We start from the raw sequence: 22,029 nt of genomic DNA, 5'->3' as shown, positions 1-22,029 counted from the left end.
GAGCGAACCTTTGAGCTTGACCATCTTTTCATTCTCTGTACCTTCAAACCCTTGAGTCCCCCAGGTGTCTTGAGTTAATGTGATTTGGGGAGGTTCAGCAGTAGAGGAAGATGGTAGATAGTTAGGCCAGTGAAACGAAACTTTGACCTCTGGCAGACACTCTGATCCTCTTTCTCAGAGAAGAGAGTTTTCCTCTCTCTGGGAAGGTCACCCTTTTTGAGCCTTCAGCTTCAGGGAAACTGCGGCTGCTGCAGGGACGGAGGGGGGACCTCTACCCTCCTGTGAAAAGCAGCCTTCTAGACTCCAGCGACCTGCGACTATGCAGACAAGCTGGGAATAACGTACCCAGCCCCACGTAAAGTTCACTCACAGTGCTGAATAACAGCATGCTGTAAAGTTCACTCACAGTACTGAATAACAGCATTCCCGTAGCTAAATCCTGAAAGAGCTGCAGCAGCTAAATGTGGTCCCGAGGCACCATCTTCCCACAGCACTTGTATCCTTGAGAAGGGGTCCTTGTTTTGTACATTTCTGTACAAAATGGTATTTCTGCAGCACCTAGCAAATGTTTGCTAAGTAAATAAGTGATTTAAGTTAATGTTCTTCTTTTCATATGGAAAAGTAATAGGTAGGAGGCCAATTCAAGAACTCAAAGCATTCAAAGTCTGAAGAGAAGTTATAGCTAGTTTTTAAAGAAAATCTGTTCAAGTACATTAGTAATAATAACAAGCACTAACATTGAGTGCTGTGTGCCAAGCAGTGTTCTAAGTGCTTTAAAAATATTTGCTATATTTGTTTACTAATATGGCTCTCATGTCAAGAGAACCCATGACAGTCTTTTCAAGGCTATAAACTGCTCCATAAAGACTTGTGGATGCACATTCAAATACTGATGCATTTGCCACTCCTCCTGACACTGGGCACCCTCCTAATCTCCTCACACTATTAAGATATAACAGTCAGCCCTGGCTGGTGTAGTTTTAGTGGATGGAGCATGGGCCTGCGAACCAAAGGATCACAGTTCGATTCCCAGTCAGGGTACATGCCTGGGTTGCAGGTCAGTTCCCAGAGGGGGACACGCAGGAGGCAACCACACATTGATGTTCTCTCCCTCTCTCCTTCCCTGTCCCTCTAAAGTAAATAAAATTTTAAAAAAAGATATAACAGCCAAACTCCCAAATTGGACAGCTCATAGGGAATAAAGAATTTTTTGGTAGGTGGTATTTCCATATGTTTGTTTGAAATTCTGTCGAAAGAAAGGCAAATGCATTTGGTCATTTTCATACAGATTAGTTTGTATTCTTTAACATAATTGTTAATTACTAATGCCAAATAGTCCTTTTCCAATCTGTAAACAGAGAATACCAAGGCTTTACAGCCAACAGAGCATTCCATCTTGCATCTCAGTGTTTTAGATGATGGTCTTTTCCCTGAAACATTTTAAATCTATGTGAATGTAACATAGCGCAGGCTATGTAGATTTAATTTAGAGGAATAAAAACTGGCTTCACAGAATTTTATTGCTAGGGACATCCCATAAGGTAGGTTCCAATACTTTGCTATTTTATAGAGGAGGAAACGACACAGAACAATTAGGCCACTTGCCCAAGGCCACATAGCTAAACGCAGCAGAGTTTGATTCAAACCCACGCACTCTGGCCCCAGGGCCCTCCCTCTACCTTGTTAGTTTATTTTATTCATTAGACTCCAGTTATAAGAGACATCATGACGTGTTTGTCTATGTGCTTCCACTGTAACTGTGAGAGGCTACCTTAGCATCTGTTGCCCTTCATTGTTCTTATGTAACAATTTGTCCAGCAGATAATTACTTCAATTGTTTTAAATTTTTATTTTATTTTTTATTGTTGTAAAAACTTAATATGAGATCCATCCTGCTGATCATTTTTAAGTGTCCAGCGCAGTATCGTTGGCCATAGGCGCAGTGGTGCGCAGATCTCTGGAGCTTCCTCATCTTACTGGACTAAAACGTTATGCTTGTTGATTCGTAACTCCCCATTTCTCCCCCACCCCCAGCCCCCGGTAACCAACATTCCAGCCTCTGAGTTTATGAAGTTGACGATTTCAGCTATCTCATGCAAACGGAGTCACGAGTACTTGTCTTTCTGTGTCGGGCTTATTTCACTTAGTGTCGTGTCCTCCAGGTCTATCCACATTGTTACCTATTGCAGAATTTCCTTCATTTTTAAGATTGGATAATACTTCAGTATATGTATATATGTATTTTCTTAAATTTTTTTTGCCAATCTTGATTGAATAAACTGAAACTTTAAAAGTTCAAAAAGTTTCAGCTTATGCTTGCATAAGCTCAAGCAACTAGTAAGTTGCAGGTTAGGATTTGAGATGTCTTTTTGAATTATATACTTTTACACATAATGCTACCAAAATAGATGAAATAGTTAAATGAAGTGCTCAGTTTATGAGTAACAGGTAGGAGATGGCCTCTTTTCTTTCAGGTGAAGATAGGGGATGTCATCGCTTGGGCACTACATTTTCTTTATTCATCTGCTGGTGGACATTTGGGCTGCTTCCATATCTTGGTCATTGTGAATAGCGCTACAGTGGATATGGGAGAGCTAATATCTCTCTGAGATCCTGATTTCAATTTTTTTTCGGTTATACTATACTCAGAAGTGAGACTGCTGGATCATATGGTAGTTTTATTTATTTATTTATTTATTTATTTATTTATTTATTTATTTATTTATTTGGAGGAGCCTCCATACTGGTTTCCACACAGTGGCTGCACCAATTGACAGTTGCCACCAACAGTGTACAAAGGTTTCCATTTCTCTGCGTCCTTGACAATACTCGCCTTTTGTTAGACCATTACTTCTTGAGAGTAGGGAGTTTACCTTACTCAATGTTTTTCCATCCGTATTAAAACTGGCACATAGTGGATTCTCATCTTTATGTAAAAGACATAAGACCAGAGAGCTCTCTTCAGATCTCTCCAGTGCTGTCCTGTGTTTACATATATTTGAGGAACGGAGCAAAGACTAAAGAGGTTACAAGGAGACAGACCTTTGTTCAGTACAGAGCTATCAATGCACCAAAGGGAGGTGACATGTGTTAGTGACAGTAACGGGCTCATGGTGGTGTGACAACCTACTCTGTTTGCCCACTCTTGTCTCTCTGGCCAACAATTCCTGTTCTACAGAGTTGTATGGAACAAGAGGCCACATGCAGAGGTCTACAGGGACCGGGCAACATGTAAACTAGAGAGGCCTGCTGAGCCTCAGGCCGCTGGAAACTGTGGGAATGAGTGTGTGTAGCTGAGGGGTAGCTGCTTCTCAGCTCCAGCTAACCGTTGCCGTGCAGTGCTTCAATCCTGCCAGGCCTTTCAGTTTTTCAAGGGAAAGCAGAAGTCCAAATTCTTATGTAGCATGCAGCAAACAGTATGTGGGTCAAGAAAGCATCACTGTGGCTGGATATGGATCACAGGTGTCAGTTTTCAACCTTCGTGTAGTGTGTATTTCTGGGGATGTTAAAACCTCAGATGTGAGGACGATTTGCTTGAGAGGCTGCCCCAGGTTCTGGTCAGTTTGCTCTCTTTGGGCCCATAAACACACTATGCTGGCTCTCAGCCCGGGCCTTCTCCCATCCTGCCTTTGTAGCAAGAAAGCTCTGTGGCTCAGCCCCGTCTCCTTTGACACTTCTCACTACTGTTCTTCCCCCCACCAAACCCTGTCTTCCTAACATGCTGTAAGCATTTCCAGCACTTGCGTATCTGTTGCATTTGATCACTGTCCAGTGGTCTCATAGTTTGTCTTATCTGTTTAACTGAGTTGCAAGTTCCTCAAAGCAGGGGCTTCAATTCACGTGTCTTCCCTGTCTCTTTGAGCGTGGTCTGGGACACATGGCAGGTGCTCAGTAAGAGCTAATGGCTGACTGTCCCTAGATGACTATCTTACATGTGCTTTTGGCATCACTCTTAGTAAAACATGAGGTAATAATCAGGAGGCTACTGGCTCTTGAGTGCAGAATTTAAAATCAAGTCAGTGACATGTCTTCTGTCTAATGTTGATCTGCTGCTTTCAGCTTTTATGGGGAAAATGGTGCCAGCCACAGGCTCTTTCTCATTCTTTCCCACCAAAGACACAACAAAATAATCAATTGTTTGTGTCCGAGTTTAGATGCATTGACTAGAGAAAGGTTCTGATAATCAGCTAGTGAGTAGGCACTTTTTATTACAAAGATTGTCTACAAAGAAAAAATATTTTAACTGGTTATGATTATCTATTTTGTTTCTTCCCTTTTAGTTGAAACACATTTTGTTTGTTTTAGAAATCTCTTTTCTCCCACATCTGTGAAGCAAAATACAGCATAAGCAATTCTGTCATCTGCGATAATGGATACGAGATACATTTTAGACACTGGAGTTTACTGTCTTCAAAACTTTTTATAGCAAACTATTCCCAATATTTTCATGAAGATGCTAGCAAGCATAACTTGCCAAAATAATAAGTCTTCGTCATTTGCCCTATTGCATTTGTCCCAGAGCTGTTTATTTAGACAAGATTTAGCACAGTTTTGCTACAAAGTCAAGGAACTGAACCATTCATTTAGTAAATATTTATTGAGTCCTGCCTGTGTGCTGAAGATACAAGAGTGAAGAAATTAGACAAGGTCCTTGAGCTCCCAAAGCTTACCTTCCAGTGGTGAGAGAGAACCACAAGCCAATGGCCAAATGAACCCAAGAGAAAACTGGACAGTGATAAGTGTTGGGAGAATACAATAGGATGAGAAGAATGAAAGTGAGGGAGTTACTTGAGACTGGAGTTGAGGGAAGGTCTCCTTGAAGCTGTGACATCTGAGATTTGAATGACAAGCAGGGGCCAGCCACGTCAGGGTCAGGGTGGGGGGAAGAGCACCCCAGGACTGCAAAACGGCGGCTGTCGTGGGCCCATGGCAGGAGCCCGAGGGCTGCAGGGAGGCAAAGCGAGGAGGTCGGAGGGGAGGAAAGTTCAGAGCTAGCAAATAGCACCACTACACAAGTGAATTTGTTCAACTGCTTTTACAGTTTAAATGTATATGGCCATGGGCATTTAGATCGCCGAATCTGTATCATGGTTTCAGGGTTAGAATCAGTAGTTACCTAAGATTCACATTGGAGACTCAGTGTTCTAAATTCTATGTGATATGTCCTGCTTTGAAGCCTCAGATGTCCCATGGACAGGGTAGGATGCTGGTAGTATTTTAGGAAAATGGCACCTGGTGTTCTTACAATGTACTCTTATATTGAGTTTGCCTCGGAAGAAATCACGTATGAATGAAGAGAGTAAAAAACAACTTCCTTCATCTTTAATAACTGCTCTCAAGGATTTGTGTTTATACACAGATGGAGCATATGTTTTAAAGTTAATGGGCTAGGGAAGAAGGCTGTTATGGACATCTTCAGACTGTCTTGGGTTTTTTATATCTGCACGACAGAGACCTGATGCGTTGCCAGCACATCAGGAGCCAGACCCTGGGTCCAGAGGGCATTTGTGACGTGCAGCCAGCGCAGCCCTGCTTTCCTCCGACAGGTGGTCTCCAAATCCGCTCTAGTCCTTAGCAAGGTGTTATATCGCAATTGGAAACAGATGCCCTTCTTGCCCTTTCCCTTGTCTGAGTGACTACTGTTCAGGGCGTGAGCCATGGCGCTCTCTCATGCACCTTGAGAACACCCAGCAAGGGTCCTCATTAGACATTGTGGTTCAGAAGTCTTGCTGTGAAACCCCCTGTGATCGAGAACAGCCACAGAAGGTGCCAGATTTGTGAGGTTCTGAGAATCTGCTTGGTGCATTCTGAACATTTCTTGTTGCATATTGAGACGCCACTCCTAAGGTTTAATGTAAAAAAAATCTGGACATTTTCTACTTTAGAATATTTAATCCTAAGGGAAAATACTTAATTCTAAAGGGCTATGTAATCCTAAAGGAAAACCAAAGCAAGGCAAAGCATACTCTCCCTAATGGGCTATGTTGATTTTTATTATAGGATATGGCCCTAAAATGTTCTTATAGTATATGACTATGAAAAATCTGGAGAATCAAAACTCTTGATTAAAAGAGGCTGACTAGACGTGAGGGAATATAATGTGTAGACTTTGTTCGGATCATGGTGTAAATCAACTGATATTTAAATGGCAACTGGGAAATTTAAATATGAACTGAATATGAGATGATATTAAGGAATAACTTGTAGTTTTGTTAGATGTGATAATGATAGAAGGCTATGTAAGAAAGTATCCTTATTTTGTAGACATGCACACTCAAATATATAGGGAGGAACTGTCACATGTATAATTTATTTTAAAACGCTTGAGCAAAATATCAATTGAAGCAAACATGGCAAAGTGTTAATTGGTCAGTTTAGGTCATAGTCTCTTGGGGTTTACTATAATATTTTCCCTACCATCCTGTATATTTGAAAATTTTTATAATTCAAAGTTTTAAATAAAATTTTTTCAAGTCAGACTGTGGTGCAGTGATTCGTCAGCTAAATAGCACTTTTTTAGGGTCATGGGGTGTTGCTTTTGTGCTGAGGTTGTATGTGGCAATGGACCTGGAAACAGGATTATTTCTTCATTAATGGGACATTACAATAAAAATCAACCATTAATTTCCCCTTAGACCCACCCCCGCCCCCACCCCCACGCTCGGATGTGTAACTTGGCCTATGGTTACAGGATGTGAAGTAGTTCAACAGTGAAAGCGAAACAGGTGGAACCCAAAGCTAGTATGTTTTCTTCACTCTGGAACGATGAGCTCTTCTTAATTACAGCCGACTCACAATATTATATTAGTTTCAGGTGTAGCACTTGGTGAGACTTGACATTTACTCATTTTACAAAGTGATCACCATGAAAAGTCCAGTACTGATCTGTCCCTACAAAGTTACTGTGATATGACTGACTGTATTCCGTATAGTGTACTTTATGCCCCCATGACTTATTTATGAATTTGTAACTCTTAATGCCCGTCACGTTTTTACGCATCGCCCCATCCTCCTGCCCAACCCTCTGGCAACTATCAGTTTCTCTGTGTCTATGAGTTTGTTAGTTCGTTTGTTTAGGTTTTTAGAGTCCACATATGAGTGAAATGGTACAGTACTTGTCTTTCTGTGACTTATTTCACTTAGCATTATGTCCTCTAGGTCTATCCATTTTGTTGCAAATGGCAAGATTCCATTTTTTTTTATGGCTGAGTAATGTTCCAGTGCACATGTGTGTGCACACACACACACACCAGCTTCTTCTGTATCTGTTCATCTGGTGATGAACACTTCGGCTGCTTCCATGTGATGGCCATTGTAAACATCGCTGCAGTGAATACAACCAGTATTTTAATCCTCAATTTAAAAGAACAATCTTCTTTTAAACTTTTAATATTACTTTGTACTGGTTTCAGGTGTACAGCATACTGGCCAGACAATCACAACCGTATTTTTTTTCGGGCTATAAGACACACCTAGGTTTTAGAGGAGGAAAATAGAAAAAAAATAGTTGAAGGAAAAAAATGTGGTAAAATATTTAATAACATAAATAACATAATATTTCTCCAATGTAAATATAAACAGAACTCAACAGCAGCATTAACAACCATTATTTTTCCCAAATTGGGGGGGGGCATGTCTTATAATCTGAAAAATACAGAACTTTACAAAGTGATTCTCCATGGTATTTCCAGTACCCAGGTGGCACCACACACAGTTATCACAATGCTATTGACCATTTTCCTTCTGCTGTACTTCACATCCCTGGGACTACTTTGTAATACTGATCTGTACGTCTCAGTCCATTCGCCTCTTTCACGCAGGCCCCCAATTCCCTCCCCTCTGGCAACCACCAGTCCACTCTGTGTCTGTGAGTCTGTCTTAATTTCATTTGAAATGAAAAAAATCTTATAATCATGTAAGTTATTTTCCTTCCTTTTAAAATGTATATCTTACAACCTGGATTATATTAACATGTATAAAATTATTGGTGCTGTGTGAGGCATCTACATGCCAGTCATTGTCTCCTCTTTTTCTTTCTATGTTCAGAGATTTTGAGGAATTACTGTTAAATATACCTGTGCTTTTTCTTGAGATAATGGTATAGGCCAGTATTGGGTATTAGTAAGACTTTTTTACCTTGGGATATTTTGATATCCAGATCTTAAATATTCCCATTTCCATTGAACTTATTGATGGAGATAAATTCACACTGCCGTGTGGGTTGATTCACATGACCTGTTTACTGAGGAACAAAACATGTTGTTGTGTTTTTATTCTCAGCTACATTGAACTTGCAAGTTTTCTTTCTGTTTTAAACAACTCTTTGTTTTTAGATTAAAAAAATTTTTTTAGACAGAGGAGAAAGGAGGGAGAGAAATATTCATGTATGGTTGCCTCTCATGTGCCACCCCCCCCCCCACTGGGGACCTGGCCAGCAACCCATATGTGTGCCCTGACTGGGAATAGAACCAGTGACACTTTGATTCACAGGCCTGTGCTCAGTCCACTGAGACATACCAGGCAGGGTGTAAGTTCTCTTTTTTTGCTATTTTTCCTCCATACATAATGTCAGCATTTGCAGATTCAATACCAAAGGGCGTCTTGCTGTCCCCTTTCCTTAGCACTAATAAGATGTTGATTACTGACCCTTATTAAAAAAAAAACAATGACTATATGGAACTGTCTTAATTTTAAACTGTGGCTAAAAATCAAGTCCCAATTATATCCTCATCACCAGTAGAAGCCCATCGGAGTCCTGCTGTGGAAGGCGCTGTGGGGCCGAAGGTTGTAGTGGTGGAATGCACGGTCCCAGAAGACCAGGTTTCTGTCACCAGCATGTGGTGAACTTGGCAGAAATGGGAGAAACAATTACTGTGGGGAGTATATGATAAGCACCCAGTGAGTGCCATGGCCTGCAACTGATTGTTACCATTCGGGTCCATCATCACTTCATGGGGCAAATAAAATTTAAACTGAACTTTCAGAAAGAGTTAAAATTTTGACAGAAACAATTTTTCTTTCTGGAGAGAAAGGACCAGAAACAATTTTTTTATGGACTAATAAGCGTACTCAGAAGCAAGGAGTGTTTGGGTAACTGTGTAGGTGAGTTTGGCTGAAGGAAAGACTTCCTATTGGGAATGAGCATGCTGAGCGCAGGAATTTGGATTATGGTACAGATGGAAAAGCAGTAAAAGTTCGGGGCAGGGACATGAGTGAGGATGTATGTTAGTAGCTCAGTTTGACAGTGTTGACCTCAAGTGAGGTTGCGAGGAGAAGAGATTGACAGGAATATCAATTAGGAAATCACTGCATGTGGGAGTTTATGTGGGAAAGGGAATAAAAGTGTAAATTTGGCCCTGGCTGGTATGGCTCAGTGGATTGAGTGTTGACCTGTGAACCAAAGGGTCCTTAGTTTGATTCCCAGTCAGGGCACATGCCTGGGTTTTGGTCAGGTCCCCAGTAGGGGGCGTGCGAGAGGCAAGCAACTGATGTTTCTTTCCCTCTCTTTCTCCATCCCTTCCCCTCCCTCTAAAACTAAATAAATAAAATCTTATTAAAAAAGTGTAAATTTGGGTAATGGCAATGGGAACAGAAGGGAAGGATGATTGGAAAACACACTGTAAAAAAAAACAATTAGATCTGGTGACAGAATTTATATCCTCTTTGAAAGAGAATTGGAAAATTCACACGAATTTGTGTCATTTCATTGATGCGAACTGTCAGTTGTAAGTTATAATATATCTAATATGACTCAATTGAGAAACTCGGAAGGGAAAAATGTGGCCTGGGACTTTTAATAGAATCTGTTGGTTTGTAAGTGGATGTAAAAGTGCTTCTGAAAAAGCAGTAATAGTCTAGGGGAGAGGAACCTGGAGTCAGAGGCTGGAGGAGAGAGTCACGTAAAAAGGCTGCCGTGAAAGGCCCCCCTCAGCAAAGGCACAGAGCTTTCTCTAGGTGGCTCTTGCTGATTCTGCTTCCTTTCTCCAGTCTAGAGGGTAAGGGAACCCATTGGTGTACTTCATAAAGATCAGCCCCCTGGGGCAGATATTAGGATGGGGACGGGCAGGCAGTAGAACTGGGGTTGCAAACAGAAGGTAACAGTCACCGTTAGCATCCTCTTTACGAGACATAACAATGTGGGGGGAAGCCTTGGAGGAGTTCCTCACAGAATCAAACAGTGTTAGAGCTGCACTTAAACAGAGACAAATTTAGACCATAAAGAATTCTTTCAGTGAAAGACAGACCCATTGAAAGTCTAAGGTATTAATAATGAAGACAGAATTGGAAGTCCTTATTAACTATTTTTCTTTGCACTGGACTGTGCAGTTACTATTTCTAATCTTGTTCCCATCCCTGTTCTTCCTAAGTGCTCATCTTCAAACTGTACCAGCGGGCAAAGCACGTGTTCAGCGAGGCAGCGCGAGTGCTGCAGTTTAAGAAGGTCTGTGAAGAAGCACCCGACAACACAGTGGAGCTGCTGGGGGAGCTCATGAACCAGAGCCACGTGAGCTGCCGGGACCTGTATGAGTGCAGCTGCCCGGAGCTGGACCAGCTGGTAGACATCTGTCGGTGAGGCTGAGATAGCGGCACGGTGGGGCTGGGGAGTGCTGCTGCTGCAATTGTCCAAATGAGTGAAAAAATGGGGCATTTTCACCACCTTCTAAGTGAAAGAAGATCCTTGCCCACTCCCCGCAGGAGTTGTCATCTGTGCTACAGAGCTGAACTCGTTCCTTCCTAAATGTCTGTGTGAGGCTCCAGCTGTGGAGTCGGTTCTTCACATCGTAAGACTTTGCCATTATTGGATGATGAGGCAGTTTGGGGAGTGTTTCTCAGACGTGGGCCTGTTTTCACTTTCTCCTGACGTTGTAACCAACGCTGTCCACCACACTGTGGCTCTGCCAGCATCTGCTGTTTGGTGTTCTAAGTTTAGTCGTTTTATACAAAAGAAAGGAGAAGACGGAAAGAGAGCCTCAGACTTGAAGGAGTGTAGTGGCGGCAGGGGGAGGTGGCTGGAGGAATTAATCCAGAGAGCCAGCATTTCCTACCTTCCCAGTTTGTTAGGCAATATGGGGAAATAAGGACGGAAGAAAGCCCAGTTTATAAAAGCTTGGTTAGGACAGAAATGTGGAGAGGGGAAGTTTCTCGAAGCCCGAGAATGGTTCCCTTGTGACTGCTAGTGGGTGGGCTTCAGAGAGCAGAGTGGTCCCTATACCCAGGAGGGACCTCAGCGACCTTGGGAGAACCGGAAGGGAAATTGGGCAAACTCTCAAATGGCTAGATGTTCTTTCCACTGTGAGAAGATTATACATACATGAGTCTGAGAAGAACTGTCTGTAATTAGTAATGAAAATATAATTTACCACTTGGCGCCTATGGCATTGCCACACTCCCAGCCTGAAAAGTTTAGACCAAGTAGCTCCAATCATCACAAATGGCGTGTGTAATCCAATTTGTCAAGAGATTTGAATACAGCATTGATACAATAACTCTGTTGTCGTCAGTGTTTGTCACTAATGACCATAAAGCCTTCCAGAATTGTTTCATTGTCAGTGCTCTTTTTTAGAAAATATCAAGGGCCCGGTAAATGGAGGGCAACAAATATTGTTCAGTTCTGGACAGAAGAGGAAGTGGAATGATTCATGAAAATCAGGAAGAAGCATCTTTGCCTGGAAGGTAGCAAGGTGGTTGGAGTCCCACCTGAAAAGCAGTGGAAGGGCATTCACTAGCTTCCTGCAATTCGCTGATGGTCTTTTTCTTCCTGGGGTGGTGCACCAGCTATGACTTTGACAGGGAAAGAGGGAAATGACGATTAATAAGTGAAGTGGTAGTGATAAGCGTTACGAAAAAATAGAAGGAGAAGGGATACAGAGTACCAGGATTGAGTGGGAAATCTTTATATGGAGTGGCTGAAGGAGGCTTCTTTGATGAGATATTTGAACAGACACCTGAAGGAAGTAAAGAAATAGCACAGCATGGAGACAGGTCCTCAAGTGGGTATGCGGCTATCACACGTGAGGAACAGAAAGAAGAGCAGTGTGGCTGGAGGGCAGTATAGGCAGGGGAGGGTAGTAGGAGATCAAGTAAGAGGGTGGTAGGAGCTGTACCACAGGGGCCTGCTGGGCCGTTGGCGGGTCTCTGGCTTCGAGTGGAGAAGGCTGGGAAACGGAAGTGCTCACTGGTCCTGTGCAGAAGGCCCTGAAGGAAGATTCAGGACAGTTGCCGTGTGGGCGAGGGAGAGGAGTCAAGATGACTTTTGGGTTTTGGCCTGAGAAAATTTTCCTGTTTCCGTAAAAGCCACATTTTTGGAAGTCAGACTTCTCGTTTCTGGGTCAGAATTATCTGAGAGTTCTGTCCGATATGACAGCAGGAGATGGAGGAGGCATTGAGACGTTAAGTGTTTTGAGCAAGTTAACATAATCAGTCAGCGGAAGAGGGGGCCGAAATGGGTTTGGGAGCATTGCCAAAGATAATCTTGAGATTTCCCTCCCTGGTCCACCGTGGCACTTTAAAATTCCTTTAGTTTTCCTGAAGGCTTACTTGGAAACTATTTGCATGAAAAGACAACTAATTGATGAAGTGAATGAAGGATTCCTATGCCTACAATACTCAGGGCCTACTACAAGCTAAAATCTTAAAGCGATATGGCCAGGCTGCATGTCAGGAAAACATCTCTAGGTAGTTAGCCTACAGGAACTTACAGGAGCTGCTTTCTTACTCAAGGGGAGAGAGGAAGAAAAGGTAGAGGTCAGCAGTACTCGCTGTTTTTCTACAAAGGTTGTGTCTGCTCCCCAAGAGAAAATTGGCAGAGGACCCAAAGAAAGGGCCAGGGAGGGAGAAGGGAGCTACACTCCTGCAGTGAGGCTGTTCACTAACTTTTTAATTAGATTAATGTTAGAAAACCCTCAATTATGTGAAACAAAGTATAATAATGAGGGAAAAAGATGAAGCTTGCCCAGTTATAACTCTTTTTAATGAAGATGTACATTTTAAGAAATGGCTAAATTTTAAAGTAAGATTTACTGAAGAACACAAAAAAGTTTTGAAACCAACTCAATTGCATGTGAGACAGCTCATTTGTTACTGGTTTCCCTGGTTGTACTTAAGAAAAAATAGTTAAGGCTTTTAGTTCCCCTTTGACACTTGTTGAAATAAGAGAGGTCTCAGGGATGCATCATTGCCCAAGCCGTTAATAGACCAACAAAGGTTAGAAAAGTAAATTTCCCATCTCCCTCAGGAGTTTTTCCACAACTTTATCCCACGGCCGTGCTGCTCAGCCTCTCACACCCATTCCCCTGACCGGTTCCGAACACAGTGCACACACGCATTACCATGCTTGAGTTCCACCACTGGAGGTGGTGGTCTGCACACGCTGCCAAGGAAGAGGGAAAGAGCCATTCCAGCTGCCCTTGGGGCTCACTTCTATTTGGGTTGCTGTCTTCCACTTACTGTCCCCTGACCTGCCAAATATATATACATATGGTCTGTCCAGAAGGTGTCCAGCCATGCCACATTAAAAATAGACATTTACTGAAGAAAATGCAAGACACAAGAAACATTGTACATAGGACAATGACAACTCAGTTCCCTCAAAGTAGACACCTTGGGACCTCACACAGTTCTCCCAGTTGCCATCAGCCACCCCAGTGTACTTTCCCCAAATCTCTTTAACGGTCTGAAATCTCTTCCCTTTCAAAGGTGATTTTAGTTTTGGGAAAGGCCAGAAGTTGCAGGGTGCCAAATCTGGGATGTAGGGGACTGAGTCACCTGGGTGATCTGATGTTTTGTCAAAAGACATGATGCATGAGCAGGCATGTTGTCATGATGAAGCTGCCAATCACCAGTTGCCCATAGCTGCAGCCTTCTGAATCATCTGAATAGTTTCTGCAGAGGAATGTTCAAGCTTAACACAAAATTTGATGCAGGCTCATTGCTCTACTCACTCAGTCATTTTGAATGTGATGACCACACAGTGTACATGCTCACTCAATAGTGTCTGCCACCCCCACTGACTAGTACAATGAACTTGTCATTGTTCATGTATGTGCATTCCAGTCCACTTTCCTTGGCTACCAGGTCACATCAATGTCATGCAAACCATTCTTGTTCTATTAACAATGGCTTGACTTTTTCTGGACAGACCCATGTAGGACATGCTAGAACCACACCAACTGGTCTTCAATGCCCTTTAGTGGCTTAGGTTTCTAAAACAGACTTGTAGTCATATTTTCTTACACTTTTTCATTTGAACAGTATTGGAACTCTGTAGTTCCTTGAATCTTAGGCAATCTGAAAGTATTTCTAACCTGGCTGTAAAAATAATAGAAATTGGTCTGGAAGGTCTATTTTCTGAGATTCTAGTCAGAGTATTTTAGGCTTCAGAGCAGAAACTGTAAGTCTGTCCAGGTAAAGAATATCTTACTGGCCATGGCTGGTGTGGCTCAGTGGATTGAGTGCTGGACTGTGAGCCAAAGGGTCACTGGTTCAATTCCCAGTCAGGGCACATGCCTGGGTTGCGGGCCAGGTCCTCTGTAGGGTGTGCGCAAGAGGCAACTACACATTGATGTTTCTCTCCCTCTCTTTCTCCCTCCCTTCTCTTCTCTCTAAAAATAAATAAATAAAGCAAAAAATATCTTATTGACTGCTTATATTTCTATTATATTATATTGATATGTATATGCTGTTTCACACATACAGTATTTTGCCATGTATAATGTGTACTGTTTTTGCCAAAGTTTTTTGTTTTTTGTTTCTTGTTTTAAGTATATTTTATTGATTATGCTATTACAGTTGTGCCATTTTTTTCTCCCCTTTATCCCCCTCCACCCTGCACCCACCCTTTTTCCAGCATTCTGCCCCTGAGTTCATGTCCATGGCCGTATATATATGTTTTTTGGCTTCTCCTTTTCCTATGCTAGTCTCAACCTCCACCTATTATGTACCTACCACTTACGCTTCTTATTCCCTGTACCTTTTCCCCAATTCTCCCCCACTCCCCACTGATAACCCTCCATGTGATCTCCATTTCTGTGATTCTGTTCCTCTTCTAGTTGTTTGCTTAATTTGTTTTTGTTTTTGTTTTTTAGATTCAGTAGTTGATAGTTGTGAGTTTCTTTTCATTTTACTGTTCACATTTTTGGTCTTCTTCTTTTTCTTAGATAGTCCCTTTAACATTTCATATAATAAGGGCTTGGTGATGATGAACTTCTTTAATTTGACCTTATCTGGGAAACACTTTATCTGCCCTTTCATTCTAAATAATAGCTCTGCTGGATAGAGTAATCTTGGATGTACGTCCTTGCCTTTCATGACTTGGTATACTTCTTTCCCTTCTTGCCTGTAAGGTTTCTTTTGGGAAATCAGTTGATAGTCTAATGGGAACTCCTTTGTAAATGACTCTCTCCTTTTCTCCCTGCTGTTAAGATTCTCTCTTTATTTTTAATCTTGGGTAACTTAATTATAATGTGCCTTGGGTTCAATTTCTTTGGGATCCTATGAACTTCCTGGACTTGTATGTCTATTTCCTTCACCAGATTGGGGAAGTTTTCCTTCATTATTTTTTCAAATGAGTTTTCAATTTCTTGCTCTTATTCTTCTCATTTTGGCATCCCTATAATTTAGATGTTGGAACGTTTAAAGTTGTCCCAGAGGTTCCTAAGCCTCTCCTCATTTTTTTTGAATTCTCGTTTCTTCATTCTGTTCTGGTTGTTTATTTCTTCCTTCTGTTCCAAATTGTTGGTTTGAGTCCTGGTTTCATTCCCTTCACTGCTGGTTCTCTGTTTATTTTTCTTTATTTCACTTTGTACAGTGAATTCACTTCTTCATTTATGTTGCTGCTACACTCAACCATTTCTGTGAGCATGCTGATGACCAGTGTTTTGAATTCTACATCTAATAGGTTAGCTATATTCTCATTGATTAGTTCTTTTTCTACAGTTTTGATCAGTGCTTTCATTTGGGTCATATTTCCTTACCTTGGCACACCTGTTACATTGTAAGGGGCAGAGCCTTAGGTATTCACCAGGGTGGGGCAACCTGCTTTGCTGTGTTGTGGCACTGTATGTGGGGGAGGGGTCAGAGAGGGCACAATGCCGCTTGCTTGGCTTTTGCCCTACTTTCAGTCACTTTCTCTGCTACCCACAAGTGAATTGGGCTCTTGTGGTGCTGATTCCTGGGTGGATGGGTTTGTGTATGTTCTCGGATCCTGTGGGCTCCTCCAATGGACTCTCCTGTGGGACTGGAAGTTTCTCCTGCCACCACAACCCCTACAGTTTTTTTCAGCCAGAAGTTTTGAGGTTTTATTTCCCCATACTGGAACCCTGGGTTGTGTGGTCTGTCCCACTCCCCAGTTGTTCCTCCTGATTTTTCCGCATGAAAATGTGGGACTGCCCTGCCTGCTAGTGGCAGCCTTGCTGTGTATCCTCTCTGCCTGGCCACCTGTCTCCGCCCCTCCTACCAGTTTGGATGAATGTTTCTTTAACTTGTTGGTTGTCCGATTTCCATGCAGTTCAATTTTATGGCAGTGCTGGTTGTTTTTTTGTTTTTAAATTTGTTGTCGTCCTTCTTTTGGTTGTACAAGGAGGCAAAGTATCTACCTATGCCACCACCTTGTCCCAAACTTCCTTTTTTGCCCAAATTCTTGAGGGTAGGATAAGGATCACGTTATACAGGATAGTGCGAATTCTGTATCTATTAATGTTTTTAATTTTTTAATTTATGCTTATGTGGCAAAAGTGTAACTCTAGAAACCATAATGATATCTGTATGGAAAATAATACCTGGGAACATGATAATTGGTTTTGTTCCTAAATATAAATAAACAACTGAATAAAAAAATTACAATGAAAGTTTTTTTTTTCCTGAAAGTCTGGGTCAGAAACATGGGTGTACATTATACATGGCAAAATATAGTAATTCACTTGGTTTCAAAATTGTTTTATGTTATTCAGTAAATTCTACTTTAAAATTTACATTTTGTTCTTTTCAAAAATATTTTATAACTGTGCAAGTATCACCTTTTTCCTTTATTCTGACACTTCACACATGATTGAGGTTTTCTTAAAAAGCCTGAGTATGTATTTTGATATTTTAAAACAATATCACAATCCAGTGCTATTTTTTAGCACTGGAATTATGCCTGGAATTATGCCGGATTGAAATAGATATAAGCTGTCACTAGAGTTAAGATTTTCTGAAATAATTTATAGCTATGTGTATAATATAAAAATATTTGCTTTTATTGAAATGAAATTGAATTGAAATACATGCAAGGCAAAATTTCTTGCTTTCCGTCTTTGTAGTGTGTAGCAAAGTTGGGTCTCATTGGATCTCCCTCTCTCACCCCACCATTGCCCTGTGTGTCGTACCTTCCCTAGTAAGTGTTTTATGGTCAAGTCTGTTCATTTAAAAATGGGAAATTTTATGGGCTTTATCAGGTGCCCATAAAGGTGTAAAGTCATAAGAATATACTTTTCAGTGATAAAAGGATCACGGGGAACATTATTTAGAATCTCTGCCTGTCACCTTCCCTAGCCTTTGTTTTGTAGATCACGCTTTTCAAGGCAGAGGCTGCTTTCAGTGTTTTGACCAGTTCTTCCACACTATTCTCTATCAAGTCACCACAATCATCAAAGTGCCATTTAGAAAATGTTAGGGTTTTGGCTTTCATAACCCTTGTATTGCCTCTCTGATGATCGCCTCTCAGGACTTATATTTTTAATTTCTTACTGTTCTCCCAGGGGGAAAAAATGCAAACGTGAAAATTCACTGAACGCCCTTGGCTTACTTGCTTTCTTTTCTTAACTTGAAGTTTATATTGGTCTCCTAGCTTTTGGATCTCTCTCGGAATTTCTGTGGCATCTGCCAAAGGCCATATTAAGCATCCGTGGGGAACACTGTAGGCAGGACCAGGGAGTGTGGCTAGCTGGGCAGAATGCTGACCAGCTGCGGGGACAGACCCTGATTTGTGATCATAAGTGCCTTAGACTCAGGGCAGAGGCTATTTATAATAGCACTTATCATTCTCTGTTTGTGAAACTTGAGCCTTGATGGTTTTAGACCATGTGGTTGATACAATTTAGTCCGTTTTCATCTACAGCAGGCAGGGTGCTGACAGAGCAGCTCGGGAGACTCAGAAGTGAGTGCGTTCACTTAGGAAGTCTTCTAACTTCTGCTCTCTGGAAACTGGTGGGATATCAGGAAGATGGCCCCTCTTGGCACAATTCCTCTGGGGTTTGCAGTGAGTTAGAGCAAACAATGCTCAGCTTGCTTTAGGTTCAATTTTGAAACCACAGCTTTCAAAAACTGTTCAAATGAGAAACTGTAAGAAAATATGCCTAGAAGTCCACTGAAGATCATAAAAGATCTGGTCATCTTGAGTCCAGCAAGATGGCATAGTTTGAGTCTTAGAAAACTAAGGAAGAGAGGGCACAGTGTTCTTCTCCAGATGATGCCGTGTCTTCCAGAGATGCTTCACTGGCACCTCTGCTCTTCTCAGCATTCTCCACACGGAGAGGGTCTGATGTGACTGACAAGTTTGTTTTTTTTAATTCCTAAATCATCAAATTGCAAACCGGCCCTTTGCCAGCCTAAGAACTCAGAATAATCTGAGAATCCCAGGGGCAGAGAAACTTTTCAGGAGTCTGGGCTCAGTTCAGCTGTTGGGCCATAAGCTGAGTGAGTGGTTGAGGGACGGGAGGAGATGAGTTATTTTTTATTGATTTGTATGCACTTTCGTTTTCTTCCTTAGACGTCTATTTTCATTTGAAAATAATATTTTAATGAAGAAAACAGATGATGAAAAAATCAATTGACAACATCATTAAGGGGAAATGAATTACTGGTGTGCAATAATTCTGATGTTCTAGATTACGGGTAATATTCTACTAATATTTTCCAGGAAGTAAAGTAGCTCATTTAGATGAAAAAAAAGGGACAAAATTATGCTAAATTACGTATGGAGTTTTTAATCTGCTGTGAATTTGGAGTAAATTTTATCAGGAAGAATTGGAAGTACATGTAACTTTTATTGTCAGATATATTGTGTCCTGTAAAGATCCTTGAACTTTGTGTAGGGCCTTTCACTGCTATAAATCTTAGGTTTGAAACTGTCTGACCTCTTGACTGCCATGACATCTTGCTACGTGCTGTTTCACATAGTAGTTTCCATTCCAATCATGCATTTCATCTGAGGGTAAATTCTGAGTCCAGGTGTCAGACCAGCTCTAGATGAAGTAGGGAAGATTCCATAAAATCACCACTCGAAAAGCTCTATACCGACTACTTACTATTTAGAGCCAAAACCAGAGGGTAGTTTAAGATACAATTAAATTTTAAATCACCTTTTGTAAAAGTACAAATTTTCTAATTTACTAAAATGCTCAACAACACTGGAGAAAAACCCACAAAAGAAAACACACATATTCCCTCATTAGGACATTGGTGGACTGTCCTACAGGCATCAGCCAAATCACTCTCATTTTCATCCACAGGGTCTAATTTTTCTCTTCTTATTGTTTTAGGACATTTGGGGCTCAAGGGTCACGCCTCACTGGAGCAGGATGGGGAGGCTGCACAGTCTCACTGGTACCTACTGACAAGCTGCCCAGCTTCCTAGCAAACGTGCGTGAAGCTTATTACCAGAGGAGTGACCGGAGCCTAGTGCCGGAGAATCAGAGGTTGTTTGCTACCAAACCTGGAGGCGGAGCTTTGGTTTTCCTTGAGGCCTAAACAATGTAAAAAATCTTAGAGAAACTATTTAGGGCATTTAGGAGCTGGCAGGACTTCTTATGCCGCAGTAAATTAATCCTTTCTGTTTTGTATTACGATGAACGGTTGCTATTATCAAGATGTGTTTCCAAAGAAATGGTTGAAAGCTCTCTATGTTTCATAATGATTATTTTTCCATCTTAAAATATGTTTTCTATCAATAAGAGCCAAAATTATGGCTGGGCAGATCCCTTCAGGATGACTTATTGGGATTTATTCACTTCAAGATTTTTAAAAGATGAACTGTAAAAGAAAATCCTGACCTCATGGATTGGACTAGAATTAAACACGTTGTTACAATTAAACTGATACAATGGAATTGTATACAATATTCTTTAAATACGGGTTATTTCTGGTTTCTCTTTAATGTTCTTCCTCAAAGGTGGTCTTCTGTTGTTGATGCCGATGATGGTGATGCCAGAAATTCTCTCTTAACTTGAGCTTCAGAACGCTATTAAAATAATACATTATTAGGGATTCACAGATTTTCCCAGACATCTTATACTTAAATGTGAGATTCCCCAATTACTGGGATGAGAATTGCTTAATTTTTTTCAAAAGGTGGATTTAGAAAGAAAACCCCAATCATTTAATTTTTTAACCATGTGATACCATATAAGCAATCATTTTCAATTCTTCAGTCCCTGAGTTCTATCATTTAACAGAGAAACTTAGATAAAAGACACTTTAAATCTTTATCTCTCCCTGGCTGGTATAGCTCAGTGGATTGAGCGCAGGCCTGTGAATCAGAGGATCGCAGTTTGATTCCCAGTCAGGGCACATGCCTGGGTTGCAGGCCAGTTCCCAGCAGGGGATGCATGAGAAACAACCATACATTGATATTTTTCTCCCTCTCTCCTTCCCTTCCCCGCTAAAGATAAATAAATAAAATATTTTTAAAAATCTTTCTCTCTCTTCACACTGAAATAGAGAATTAACTGGATGATAATTGAGATTGTTCAATTTGTTCATGGAGTTCACTTTTTTCCTACTCTATCCTACCATTTCTCAAATGCCTCCCTAATCCAAGAGGATGCCGTCCTACCACTCCGGCCCACACCACCCTGCATCCCCTCATTGTGTCTAGCAAGGCTTATCTGCATATGTGGACCAGTGTAGGGCCAGTGTGCAGGGGTGCGGGTGAGAGCAGGAAAAGGCTTAGAGCTGGTTCTGGGATTGGTTAGGGTGTTGGTGGCTATGTGTATGTGTTTACCAAAAGTGGGAAGAAATGTTTGGTTATGTGGTGATGGTAAATGAATGACTGCTTTTTCATGGATAGAAGACAGGAGGGCCATCTCAATTCTATGGAGATTTAGACCAGAAAGCATCTTGGATAACCGAGACAATTATCAGATAATTGTAATCAGATAACCGAGACAGCCGTGATCTTATGGCATGAATTATCCAGAATATTATGACAGTCTTCTATTATTCTGTGATTGTTTTCACTCATTAATGTGCAACTCGGAGACTGGATGTCATCATCCTGTACCTCAGTTTCGTAGAGGCTGATGCAGAGTTGGTTGTAATGGTTCTCACAGGACAGCAGTTGTACAGAGTACTGGGAAATCCTTCTATTCTGGTCCAAAGTGAACTTCTGGTGCATTTCCTTCTGAGCAGAATGGTAAACACTTGGGGAAGCGTAAGTCAAATTTCTTGAAAGAATTTTGAGTTTTTAAAACTCAATAATCCAAAACTGAATTGATTTAAAATGATAACTTTTTATTATTTAATACCTTTCCATTTTCCACAAAAGATCTGTGGTTGGTATGCAATTCTTTAAAGATACCTGGATTACAGTAAAAAAAAAACACTTGCCATTGCTTAGCTACTATATTTAAGTTTTCACAGTGTGACTCCTTCCTTATATTAGGTATGGAAAAATTTTCATTGTATACTCTGCTTTGCAGGACACAGTCATTCTAAGCCATGGATTTGCTTGATGTTTGTCTTGACATCTGGCTTGAAGAAGAGAACTACTTTTCCATCAAAGCACCACCAAGTGTTATTCTAGAAACTATGAGAGATATCCAACTTTCTGGAAAGAATGGGGCTAGGGCTACTGGAAAAAAGCTTCATGTAGAAGATGGAATTTGAGCATGCATCTGAATTACTGGCGGTGGAAGACCTGATAATGCTTTGGCCTCCATTCCTATGGGGCCACAGTGAACTAGAGCTGAGGAAGTTGCTGCCAGGTTTAACGAGGCAGGGGCTGTCCAGTGTGCTAGAGTTTTCACAACTCCTTGTCGTCTCCCCGATACACAG

At 41.3% G+C, this 22,029-nt stretch overlaps 2 protein-coding genes across 4 annotated transcripts in view; one reads left to right on the top strand and one right to left on the bottom strand.

Moving 5' to 3' along the window:
• Positions 1–20,639, top strand: part of GALK2 (galactokinase 2) — a 124,227-nt gene extending 103,588 nt beyond the window's left edge. For all 3 annotated transcript variants that reach the window (XM_037156518.2, XM_037156517.2, XM_037156519.2), the window contains 2 exons: positions 10,368–10,569; positions 19,518–20,639. In XM_037156518.2, coding sequence (XP_037012413.2) covers positions 10,368–10,569; positions 19,518–19,725 — 410 coding nt within the window. In that variant the 3' untranslated portion in view covers positions 19,726–20,639. The remainder of the gene's footprint in view (positions 1–10,367; positions 10,570–19,517) is intronic.
• The window catches only part of FAM227B (family with sequence similarity 227 member B), a 217,028-nt gene continuing 215,139 nt past the window's right edge, over positions 20,141–22,029 (bottom strand). The window contains exon 15 of the mRNA XM_053670138.1: positions 20,141–20,215. Within this exon, the coding sequence (XP_053526113.1) occupies positions 20,141–20,215 (75 nt within the window). The remainder of the gene's footprint in view (positions 20,216–22,029) is intronic.

The sequence above is a fragment of the Artibeus jamaicensis genome, unplaced genomic scaffold, assembly GCF_021234435.1.
Source record: "Artibeus jamaicensis isolate MK-2021 breed Jamaican fruit bat unplaced genomic scaffold, CSHL_Jam_final contig_548, whole genome shotgun sequence".
Lineage (NCBI taxonomy): Eukaryota > Metazoa > Chordata > Mammalia > Chiroptera > Phyllostomidae > Artibeus > Artibeus jamaicensis.
Note: the sequence above shows the minus strand (reverse complement) of the source record. Positions and strands in the feature narration are given on the sequence as shown.